Raw genomic sequence first — 12,528 nt, forward strand, 5'->3', positions numbered from 1 at the left:
GAAATCAGCTTGACTGCTCTCATGCTAAAAAGTTGAGCATATACATGTAGGATTGGAGTCCTAAACATTTATTTGCTTCTGTCATGAATTACCAAAGTAATCTTAAACCTAGTTCATAATTTCTAGATTGCACTACTCCTTTAGTCATGGGTTGACTTAGTGTAAGCTAAAATTTCATGGGCTTTATTCTCCACTGCAACAAAGCAGCTTTAACTTATATCCCTAATGTAAGGTCTTCAGGGACTTTGCAGTAGTAGGAAGTCAGATGTAACAAAGCCTCACTCTTTGTTCTCTCCTTCCTTGAAACTGTTTCTCTCTGTCTTTGTCATTGGAACTGAAATCTTCAGGCATAGAGACTTGTGCCTCTATCTTTACACCAGTGGAGATTCCCTAGTTGGGGGGAACTGACGTGAGAGGGTCTCTGATTGCTGTAAGCAGTGCAAGGTGTAAACTTTGTGGATTGGAAAATACAGTCCTCATTGTTTTAGGAAAACTAGAGCCTTTTTGTATTAATTCCTCCCAAATATTCTTCCAAGCAGGCTCTGCCAAGACAGCTGTAAAGTCATTGAGGCATATTAAGTGATAAGAATAGTGTAATACTATTGGGTTTATAACAAAATAATCTAAGATTTTATATTTCTTGTCTAAAAGGAACATGAAGAATTTACTGTTCTTGCAAGTTGCCTGGGTCTGTTACCATCTTTTCAGTCATCACATCAGTTTACTAGTGCCTCTTGCCTTGATTGGCCAGTGCCAGCTTTTGACATGATATCTCAGTGGTGCTTAGAATTGGCTTCATTTGCAGATGGGCATCCAGAACAAACTAAGGTATGTAAAATGTAGCCCCTTTAATACAGTGTTGATGTGTAAGAAGAATCGCTTGTTTCACTGTATGCATGCATACACTTCTGTTTCTAAAAAAGCGTCTAAAATTATTTTTTTTAATGAAAAGAAATTTTAACAAAACAAAATAGTTTTAATGTGTGTGGGTCAGGCAGGTTAGGAATCTTATCTAAAAGAAAAGGAAGACTCCAAAACCATATGCTTTCTGAAAGTTGGAGATGAGTATTCAAAATAGCATTTTTTGAGGATCCTACAGAAGATACATTCTTCTAGAAAACTGCCAAATGGACAAATATGATCTGTCCCACTCATTAATTGAACTTGTTGTATTGCTTGTAAATATTCTGTGTGTTTTCAGTTAAAACACTTAGGAAAAATGAAAGTGCGTAAGTTGATAAGGATAGAAAACAGAGCATCAGTGGCCAAAACAGGTATACTATTAGCTTGAACATAAGACTGTAAGATGATAGATCCCAGAAGAGTTCGAGTTGTAAAGAGGGCAGAGTTTTCTATCTGTTCACTGCTAGGTCCCTTTCCACTTTATATTTCTAGGGGGAAAAAAGATTTTATGGATGAAACAAGAGAATAGTTTTTTTACAGGCCACTGTGTCAGAAAAAACCTAGTTTTATGTCTCGTTGGGGGTCTCAAAGTCCATTTCCAGCCTGGGATATTAACTTGATGCCTAATTACATTTGTCACCCCAACACCTATGAAAGTCAGGGAGTTACGGATATAAATTCCTGTAATAATTGCTTGAAAATTTATCCCAAGGATATGGTTAATAGCTTAAATGTGGACTGTTTATCCTGAAATTCAGCACTGTTGATCTTTACTTACCAAGGCAAAACAATATTAGATTACAAAAATCTTGATTACCTACTTACAGCAATTAAAGAGGCAAAGAATAAACCTAATGTTGATTAAGAACTGAAATAAATTACTGTAGCTCTTGCATTGAGAGGTGAAAAGTATGTGGAAAAGAGAAGTAAAACTGACATTCAAGTAAATGAAAGATCTTTACTAGATTGACCTGTAAGAGATGCTGTGTCTTCTTTGAACGGTGGAGAGGAAAACATTTAAAATATCAAGACCTGGATCGATGAAATAAACTTTTAAACATGATGGGCATTTTTACATATGCTCCAGGGTGGTGGTGGTGAGAGCTCTTGGGAGCCGCTCTAATTAAAACACCTGCAGTGCCTCATGTATTCAGTATCCTGTGTTTCAAAATGCTTTTGGAGCAATTAGAACGCCACAGCAGACTCCCAGCACATTCTAATCAGAGCATGTTGGAGCACATGTATAGGTGCCCAATGAAAGCATCCATCGTGTAGTGAAAAACGAGGTCAACAAATAATTGCACTGTCAGTTTAAATAGGTATCCATTACAGCATTTCATTTTCTATTTCAATAATTATAATACCACAGTTTGAAATAATATTTTCTAAGTTTGTAGAGCCAGGTAGGCAGGAAAGAGACAGACTCTGGAACCCATAATCTGTGTGTTGCACTCGTTGCAATTGCATAGGATTTGCATGACAATTTAGGTTGAATGCTGTGAAAATGTGAACCCTAAATTTAATTACAGTGTTTTTGCTCCAGTAGATCTGATTTATCCAAAAGGCTATGGCCAGCCATGGTCATAAAACTGTTTATATGTACCTTTTATACTTGAAAATAGGCAATTGCTGCTTTACTGTATTTTACTGAATTCCTGCCCTTCTAAACACTTGTAAAATTGCAAAACAGGAATATGATAAAAAGATACCCAGTTTTATCTACATGCCTGTCTCAGTAGGCTGACTGCAAAATTGAGTAGACTCAGCTCATTTACTGTCTCTTTTAAAAAAAATAGCCTAAGATATTCAATAATAGCAAGCAGTAAAATTAGAAAACCAATATTAGGCATTGGCTTGTCTTATAGTCCAGATGTATGGAGTATTCAGCAATTCCTGTTGACTTCATATGAATTGTTGACAGCCAGTTGCTCAATACAAATTTCAGAACCTAACTTCACCTTTTTCTTTTGAAAATCTTGGTCCTAAATTTCAGTACAAGTAGCAGTTTTGCTAGTCCGTACTGGGGATTAGCAATAGTTAAATCATGATTGACTACCCACTGATGACCACATTGGCAGATCCAGGATTTTATAAAGGGGACTGCGAGGCTGACTGCACCCCTACTTCTACCCCCTACCCCTACACACACACACCAGGAGAGGGAAGGGGGTAGAAGGGTTCAAGTTCCAGAGCCACTCCTGCTGTACTGCCACTAGGCTGCATGTAGACCCAGGCTTGGCTAGCGACAGTGGTGGTGAAGGGAAGGTTCCCTTCCCCCATGCCTGCTTTCAGGGTGGCAGGGAACATCTGGGGGACTGTTCATGGAGGTAAAACCTGCTTGCTGCTGCTGTCCTTGACTGAGCTTGACTTCCCGCACAGCCCAGCTAGAATGGGCAGGAATAACTCTCGAGCTCCCACTCTACCTCTGCCCCGGAACAGCTAGAGATGGCATCAGTGGTAGATGGGGGAGGGGAGAGGATGGGCCACTGAGCACAGAAGGGAGAGGAGGGGAGGATGCTTACTTGTTTCATGGACTTAAAAAAAGACCCTGACTGCTGCTTTTGCAGTGTGGTCAACTGAAAGGGGGTTGCTGCACCCCCCTGGATCCACACCTGGATGACCATAGTCAGAGGACCTCCTCAGCATAGACTGGGCTTCTTTTAACTGTGAAATTAGTTACGTTTAGAAAATCTATATCTTTGCATCTTGGGGAAAAAATAATAGTAGTCAGGTTACATCCTTAACAGTTGGGTAAACAGAGCAGCTTACTCAGGCATAGAGTTCTCTGGGTGAAGCCTTAGTGCTATAGAACAGGGTTTCTCAACCGGTGGGATGTGAAGGTCCTTTAGGTGGGACTCAGGTTGCAGCGGTGAAACTGGAAGTGCCACAATGGGACTTCTGGTTTCGCTTTTGCAAGCTTCGATTGGCCTCTGGGAGACCCCCACCTCTCCCTGCTTGTTGACTGGTGGGACCAGGATTTTTTGACCTTATGTAGGTGGGAAGTAAGGTGCAAAAGTTTGAGAACCGCTGCTATAGAAAGCCACATCTGGTTGTCTTCAGCTAGAGGGCAGGTGGCTGTCACAGGACACAATTGAGCTTGTGTGGAATGCAGTAAGAACAAAATCTCAAAGTGTACACTCCCTTTCTTCAAAGAAGATTGACATTTACTTTGTTGGGTTTAAGTAAATCTATGTACAGCTATATTTTCTTATTTTCTTTTTAGGCTTTGCTTATTCAGGAGCCTAAGTGGGACTTGCCACGTCTCCTTCAGTTGCCTGAGAATTATAATACCATCTTCCAGTATTATCACAGAAAGACTTGTACTGTCTGTACTAAGGTCCCTAAAGATCCTGCTGTCTGTTTAGTTTGTGGTACATTTGTATGCTTGAAAGGACTTTGCTGCAAACAACAGAGTTACTGTGAATGTGTACTGGTAAGAGATGATGAATGCAAATTTGATAGTAAGAGAATCTTAAAACTGCTAAGAATTTTTTCTGCCCTTATTCATTTCTGAGGATTTTCTTCTCCAAACATGTTTTAATTCAAAGTTTTAGTGGGTGTCCATCTCTGTCAGGGTTCTGCCCTCCCCCAAACAAGCTGCTTGAGGAGAGTCCTTAGAACCGTGATTCTCGACCAGGGTGCTATGAAATCTTTTTAAAGGTGCCAAGCAAATATTAACACTGTTAGGTGCACAAACACCTATGCATGATTAATAAGATAAACCCTGAAATTTCAAATAGCAATCCATAGTGTCAAAACCATTCCAACCTTTTGTGTGTGTGCTCAGGGCAACAGATCTATATTCTGAATTGCCACAGGCTTGATGCAGTGAGTTACTTTAGCAGGTCACTCGGGCAGTATTTTCAGACTTTAGGTGTTTGTTTCTATATGGCCTAGATGAGTGGTGGGGGAGCCACAGATTAATCAACACACTCTCCCTAAATTCCACTTTGATCCCCTTCCCTTGCCCTATCTGCTGCTCTGCTATTTACTCCTTGCCCTGTGCTCCCTGCCCCAACTGCCACCATGATGTCTACCCCTTCCCCAACTAGCTGTGTGCTACACAGAGGCTGCCTGTTCCACATGTGGCACCCATACTGCAGGTTGGCCACTCCTGTACTAGGTAGCTCAAGCTGGCTTCCAAAGAAGCCTAACTGGGTGTCTTTAGCTCCCAGTGATTACAACAGATCCTTTAGGTAGCCAGGGCATGGGTGCAAATTGGATCCCTCCTGTCAAATTGAGCCTGAAACACTCAAATGCCTGTAGTAAGCAGGAACTTCTGAAAATATGTTCTTAATGCCATATTTTCCCTTTGCTTCTATAAGTTCTTTTCTCACTGCAAAATTACAGTAATTAAAAGGGCATACCTAACTCCTAATTTCAATAATATATTTTCCTTGATTCTCCTTCTCAGCCTAATTTCTGAATGTATTTTCCTAAAAATAGCCATGAAAAAAGACGCAAGTTTTATATACTATTCTGGAATCCTTTGATACCTTTGGATAAAAGGTGTTTTATAGGTGGAAAGTAGAGCTACCTCTATAAAGTTATTACAAAAATGAATTCCTTAATAAAGATTATGTTGTTTGAGAATAATGAAAAATGTAACCCCCCCCCAAATCCTAAATATTTTTTTAAAGGTGACCCTCTAGATAGTATACTAGGAAAGTTTAGGAGCAGTGTATGGCAACAAGTGTCCATTTGTAAGATAAAGATGAATACTTCATAGCATTGAAGACAATATCTGATTCTCACTGTCCACTAAACATAAAATTTTGCCATACTAAGCGATAGGTTTCTGCCAATAACAAGTTATTACAGTTCCTTATAGTAAATTAGATTTTGTCAGGGTAGCTTGTTCTGCTTAATATTTTCTCAAACTGCTATCCCAATATTTTGTGTGTGTGAGACAGCAACATATCATGTAGAGTATTTTTGCTCATTCATAAAATGTATGGGGCAGGCTTTACTTTCTTAAATTGGTAAGTGACATGACTAAATATATAAATTGTGCACTTGAAATAAAACATTCTTAACTTTTAATGTAACTGACAATTATATTATTCTCTTACCTCCAAAATATAACTTTTAGCACTCTCAAAACTGTGGAGCTGGGACAGGAATATTTCTTCTGATCAATGCATCTGTAATCATCATTATTCGAGGCCATCGTTTTTGCCTTTGGGGTTCTGTTTATCTAGATGCACATGGTGAAGAAGACAGAGATCTTAGGTAACATTTTAACATAAGCATGTTTAGATCTTGCTGTGTTGTTTAAGTATATGTAATACAGTGAACCAGAGCTGCTTAATTATTGTAGATTGCTTCCAAAGTAGCACATGGGTAGAAACTGAAATGCTATAATTTAATTTATATTAATAGCTATATTCACATTCTGTATGTAAAATAAATAATGTAGAACTTATTAAATAAGTTGTGCTAATTGCAAAGGTGCCTGTGGATTACCACCTTTAGACAAGTGAGAGTGGCATCTTGCAGGCCTTGTACTGATCCACACAGAGTACTATTCATTGATTCAGAGAGACAGGATATAGTCTTTGTAGAGGATTACATCCCAGCTTTACTGTCTTCCTTCTCTTCCATCCTGAAAGAGCTATTTTTCATAGATTTTATAAAGTTCAAGGATACAAAGGATCATTATTTAATCTAGTCTTGATCCCCTGTATATTGTGGACCATTAAGTTTTGACCTGTGACTTTAGTTACACCAGAGCATTCCAGTCTGCAGAAGATTAAATTATTGTGTGCCACAAACGCAGGCTAGGAGAGACTGAGTTGTTGCCCAAAGCTGGTACAGCAAGAAGAAATTGATTAAATAGATTGCTTAAGCCCTTGACAGACATTACATTTGTGACACAGTTGTGTTCCTGGACTCCACCTGCACTGGCAAGTAGAAAAGGTATGATTTGGATCTGATGGAGTTGTGGCATGGCTGGATGCGCAATTGTTAGGATTGGGGATCAGATCCCATCGCACCATTAAATAAACATACATCTGCCAGGGGTTTCAGATGATCCACATAAGCAAACTACCCTCAAGAGTGCGGTGAGAACTCCCCACAGGTCATCCTGCTCTGAGTTCAGAGAAATTTCTTTCCAACCCCAAATCTTTTGATAATTTTTATCCTGAGCTTCAGTCAATCATCAAAAAGTTCCTTGTGCCACCTTAGAACACCAGCTTGTTGTCTAGTGTCCCATATCCACCGGTGATGGCTTCTGAGAAGGGCAGGAAAACCCCAGAATACATCTGGTTACTTGTGCATTGAGGAAGAAAAATCTTTCTCAACCCCTGCAAGGAGGCAGATGAAGCTTAAATCATGGTATTGTGACATAAATATTGTTTTAATGCAGAGCTGCAAGTGTTAAGAGCCTATTGAATTATACTATTGACTGTCTGTTCTTGTAGATGATCAGTAGTGACTGTAGAGGGGATCTAGGCTTCCCTGCTAGATTTTTTCATAGAAATATAGCATTAAAATAATATTGGCTGTATCTTAGCCTGTTCCAAAATACTGCCCAACCACATATAAGTGGAGTGTTGGATTATTTGATTGAACAGAGAGCAGGGGAAAGGAAGGGGTAATCTTTTGGCATTAGGGCACCTTCCTATCCCTTTCTTTCTCTTGACAGCACAGAGGGGAGACAGGGAGGGAGAGAAAGGTAGACGGAGAGATTTTCTTCCTTTTCTAGCTGATACTGGCTGAACAGTAGTATGAGGGAGAGCTGAATGTGCCCTTAATCACTCTTTTGTGTAAATCCCTCACAACAGGTAGCAGCCAGTGTACTTGGTTGATACCTTACAGTGCAGGTATCTTTTGAATTGTGAGTCTAACTCACTGCACATTTGGAAGAATCAGGAAGCATTTTTTCCTGATATTGAAGAGATGTTTAGTGGGGTTTCCCACCTTTTTTGCAGCATCTAGTCTAACAGGGAAAACAGACAGGCATTTTGAATATAAGAGTTTGGTTATAAGTTGCAATCAGGTTACAGTGCTTTAAGACCTGTGAGAGGTCAATGGGCCTTTTTCGCAGAGGTAAACAACGGCAAATAATCTTATTAACCCTGACTAGCCTAGAGTTAAAAAGGGGAAACCTTAAGTTTTCACAGACCAAGTGTCCATAGAAATGCTTATTCCCCCTTGGAAGAAGAAAATGAGAAGATTTAGAGAAGGGCTAAATTTTAGAGGTCAGTCTGAAGAGGTCAGCTCTGACTTTTAGGATCTGGTCACACAAGGTGCCACTCCTGCTGCTGGATCTGCCAAGCAAGCCAGGTTTGCCACTGGCAGTTTTGACTCTGCTCCAGTGTGGTGCTGGGTTGGGACTGACAGACAGCTGATTTTGGTGCAGAATCTTGAATTTATATTATCTTCATAGAGAATCCCACAATAGTTGAACATCTGCCATATAATACAATTTGGAGATGCACATCTTTTCATTGGAGGGGTAACTTGCTATGGTACACTTGCACTGAGCACATGTTTTACTGCTGGAAGGTATGGACGCTTGCATTAAAGTGCAGTTAACATGTCCTAAATGTAATGTGTGGCAGGGTCCTTAGTTACATGGCATGAGGCCATTTAATCTCAAACTACCGTGTCGCAGAGCACATAGGTGCCCTGATCCTAAATAGGGCAAACTGCTAGGTAAACAGCCCTAACAGTGAGTAAGGAGCCCAGCTGTTGATCACCAGGGCAACCAGGGTAGTTAGTGCCCACACCTGCCAGCGGTCAGCTGACTGAGAGGGGCAGAGCCTGGCACATATAAACTCCAGGGCTGAGGCCAGGCCGACAGTTCCCTGCCAGCAGCCAGGGAGGAAGGAGCTCTCCCTGAGCAAAGCTGAGAGGAGAGGCCTGACCGTAGGTATAAACCGAGCTGGGTAAAGGATGGAGCATCCCTGGGGGTGTTTTGAGTAATGTGATTATAGCCGGGTGGCTTTAGTTTGTTATAGTCGAGGGGCTTGCATTTTGTTTACTGTTTAAGATGGGTGGTTTGGGTGAGGCTATTAGGGGTTGGAGGAGGCCTCATAGGGGACCCACAGCAGTGTGGGGGCCCCAGCGCCAGCGAGGGCGCAGCATTCGGGGTGCGCAGACCCCAGCCCCAGAGAGGGGGCAGTTGAGAAGCCCCAGAGAGGGGACGCTGATGAGAAGCCCCAGCGTGGGTGTGGTCAGCCCCAGAGAGGGGGGCATTGTCGAGAAGCCCCAGTGTGGGTATGGTGAGCCCCAGAGAAGGGGACAGCACTTTGAGAAGCCCCAGAGAAGGGGGCAGCATTTTGGAGAAGCCCCAGGAGAGGGGGAAGCCTGGGAGAAACCCCAGAGAGAGGGCGAAAGTGATGAGCGCCAGAGAGAGTGCAGAGCCAGACAGGGCAGCGCAGGGCCCAGAGAGGACAAGGGGGCCACACTATAACAAGGCCGTGACCGAACAATGTCAGTTCCATCTGCGAGGCTTGGGGTGTGGTAAAGGGGTGGTTGGAGCCACGCATAGCCCATAAGACTAGGGTGCCCCGAAACACCTGTGGTACCATCTATCTTGGAGCAGGACCTACCAGGGGTCCGGGCAGGCACGGGGTCAGAGGGTACAGCTAACCGTGACCAAGAGGGCATGAAAGGCAGCCTCCCAACTATATATTTTGTCATCAAAGATGTGGTGGGCGAGGATTGAGGGTGCCCATTGGGCCAACTTGGCATAGTAAGGGTGCCTTGGGGAGATCATGGCCATCCTCCAGGACCCCGTGCCTTGACATACCCAAGTAAATATATTTTGGAGCAAGGGTAAGGGTACCTCCCCAACCCAAAGTGAAGTTAAAAGTTCATAAAGATGCATCCTTCATTTTAACATTTATCTCCGTCTGTGATTCATTCTCCTGTGAGTCCTGTTCTACCTTAGAGGCCTTTACAAACAGAGCACCAGGCAAGTCAAGCTGTTGTTCAGGCATTTGTGTGCATGTATGTTTTAAAGAAAACAAATGGAAACATAATTTGTCTTTTCTTTTAGAACATTTATTATGAATATAGGGCCACTATGTAGCAGTGTTCCACCTGTTCTGCATTATTAACAGTTGATTTTCTTTTTTCCCTTTCTCTGTAGACGTGGTAAACCTCTCTACATATGCAAGGAAAGATACAAAGTGCTTGAACAGCAATGGGTGTCACATACCTTTGATCACATCAATAAAAGATGGGGGCCACATTACAATGGATTGTAAATCATCATCATCTCATTGCCATTAGCATGAATGAATGCAACTGGACTGAAAGTGGCTTTAACTGAATGGGGGTTTAGCTCTTTCACTGTGAGAGGAAAAAATAGTAAAACTATGCCAATATAGGGAGTCTTTCAGTAATCAGGTGCTGTTGCTACCAAATTATTGGTTCAGTAATTTTAAAATTAAAAATATTTCTTAAGACTGGTGTGAAAAATTCATTCAGTAGTCTGCTTTTGTTTTTGTTAGTTTTTGAAGTCCACTAATAACGAGAAGCACAAGATATACTTAAAGTTGTTTAGCAGTAACAGGTCCTGGGGATGACCATCAGGTTTTTATTTTTCTCTAAGTGGAGCTGGGTTTGTTTAGTAATTTCTGCTGAAACACTGTATATGTACCACAGCTACTAAACATAATGAACAGCTTTTTCTTTGCCTTTCTTGTGTTGATTTGAGATTTTTGCTTGATATGCATTTAAATTATATAAGACTTGTAAAACATGATTTGTGAGATTGTATAGTAACACTTGGTCTAAAAATAGAACTTTAAAAACCATTTCACTTATTGTGAGAAATCTATTGAAAGAGTTCAGGCATTGCTGAAAACTGTATGCATTCTCAGGAATTTCATAGATATTCTCCATAGATAAGTGAAGTAGCTATACATTTAGGTAGCTTGCTGTTCTTAATGTAATCAAATACATATTCTTATTTTTTTCTTTCAGAAATGAAACTTGCCACTTCACTTGAGTGAATTGCTAGTGATAACACACAGAGATTTTACTGTATATACAAAATTTGTAAGCCAGCCAACATGGTAGATCCTAATTACAAGCATGCATGCCTGCCTTTCATTATGAACCAGATGTATGTTTCAGAATGATTAGATTTGGAAATGTGCAGGCTATCCAGCAAATGAAACATAATTTTGGATCTTTTCTTTCAGCTCAAGAGGTTCATCCGTATTGTATTTGTTCAAAGTAATCACTGCTCTTTTTGCTTGATTTCCTAAAAAGAAAAAAAAAGCTCAATAGATGGCCCTGGTGAATGAGCAATGCATCTGCATCCTCATTGGAAGAATGCCAAATAAACAATTTGTTTAGAAGGCCTAAAATCTATGAGAATAGGCATGATTGGGCTAAACTCCATACTGTAAGTAGGTAGGAAAACCACAGATAAAATACCGGTTTGTAATATATTACAACTAAGCATTTTTCACAGATGACAGACATTTCTTTCATATCATACCCTCAAACAGTTGCTGGTAATTCTGACTTTCATTGCTTGTTCTGTAAAATATACTTTATATGTGTAAAATAAAAACATCTTATGATAAAACCATGTACACAGACGAAAACAGGTCCCTGTTCAAGGATCACAATGGAAACCATTATCTAGTGTATAGTGGGGAAAGTAAAAGGACTGTACAGTAGTCAAGAAAAGTGAACAGGCAGAAGAATACAATTTTTAAAAAAAGTGAGCAAAGAGTTTTCCTTAAATCTACAATTAAAAGATGTGATAATGGTTTGCTGTTTTTTATATTTACATATATATATTTAAAAAATACTAGACTATGTCCTGTAAGATTAGAATTATTCTGTTTCACCAACTGAATAGCTATGTCTTTTCCAAAATGATACTTTTTTTTAACACTGCCTGTAATATTTTTGCATTGCTCATTATGAATATCAGGCCATTTTGTAAGCGTGGTTGAAGAGCAAAACAATTCTTTACATCTCCAGCATAACATTGTTACAGGGCTCATGAACTTGAGTAATCTGTAGTTTGAAACTCTGATGTTATATTTACAAAAGATAATGTGTCCAGAAATTGATTACTGTGTATTATTTAAAATGGAATGTTTTATGGTTGTGCATATGGATGTGAAGTAAAATTATTACCCTTAACTCTAACATCTGGGTATCTCATAGTGTTTATTTTGATATTGGTGAACTAGTCACCAGTCAATTTAAAATGGAAAAAAAAAAAGCACTTGGTTGAAAATTGTACTTGAATATACATGCATGCTGCTAAATGAGAATTTTGATTCCCCCCATAACTTTTATAATCCCACTTGATTTAGCTTATTTTGAAAACTAACAGGTCCAAGCTAGAGTGGTGGGTGGGTGTGTGTGTGTATCATAACTCAAATGTTCTGATGTGGTATCCAGTATGAATGATCATTTAAGTACAGTACATTACTGTAGAATCTAAATCTTTATAACACATCAGAAAAATACAGAACTAGAAATGCAGTAATCAACAGTGTAAGATATGTTAATAAAAGTCTGCTGTCATTCTGTGTTTTTGTGGGCTTTTTTTCTCCCCACCTGATCCAAAATATATTTATTATTGGAAGCTTTTTGGTATCTAAATAGTGTTTAATAGTCAATGTATGCAGAATATTT

At 40.0% G+C, this 12,528-nt stretch overlaps 1 protein-coding gene across 7 annotated transcripts in view; it reads left to right on the forward strand.

Annotated features, from left to right (window-relative positions):
• The window catches only part of UBR3 (ubiquitin protein ligase E3 component n-recognin 3 (putative)), a 238,578-nt gene extending 226,469 nt beyond the window's left edge, over positions 1 to 12,109 (forward strand). For 6 of the 7 annotated variants that reach the window (XM_014520815.2, XM_025206457.1, XM_025206459.1 and 3 more), the window contains 4 exons: positions 652 to 828; positions 4,127 to 4,336; positions 5,996 to 6,135; positions 10,007 to 12,109. In XM_014520815.2, the coding sequence (XP_014376301.1) occupies positions 652 to 828; positions 4,127 to 4,336; positions 5,996 to 6,135; positions 10,007 to 10,124 (645 nt within the window). In that variant the 3' untranslated portion in view covers positions 10,125 to 12,109. The remainder of the gene's footprint in view (positions 1 to 651; positions 829 to 4,126; positions 4,337 to 5,995; positions 6,136 to 10,006) is intronic. The other variant, XM_025206461.1, reaches the window with a different exon arrangement.
• The last annotated feature ends 419 nt before the right edge of the window (positions 12,110 to 12,528 follow it).

The sequence above is a fragment of the Alligator sinensis genome, unplaced genomic scaffold (assembly GCF_000455745.1).
Source record: "Alligator sinensis unplaced genomic scaffold, ASM45574v1 scaffold143_1, whole genome shotgun sequence".
Lineage (NCBI taxonomy): Eukaryota > Metazoa > Chordata > Crocodylia > Alligatoridae > Alligator > Alligator sinensis.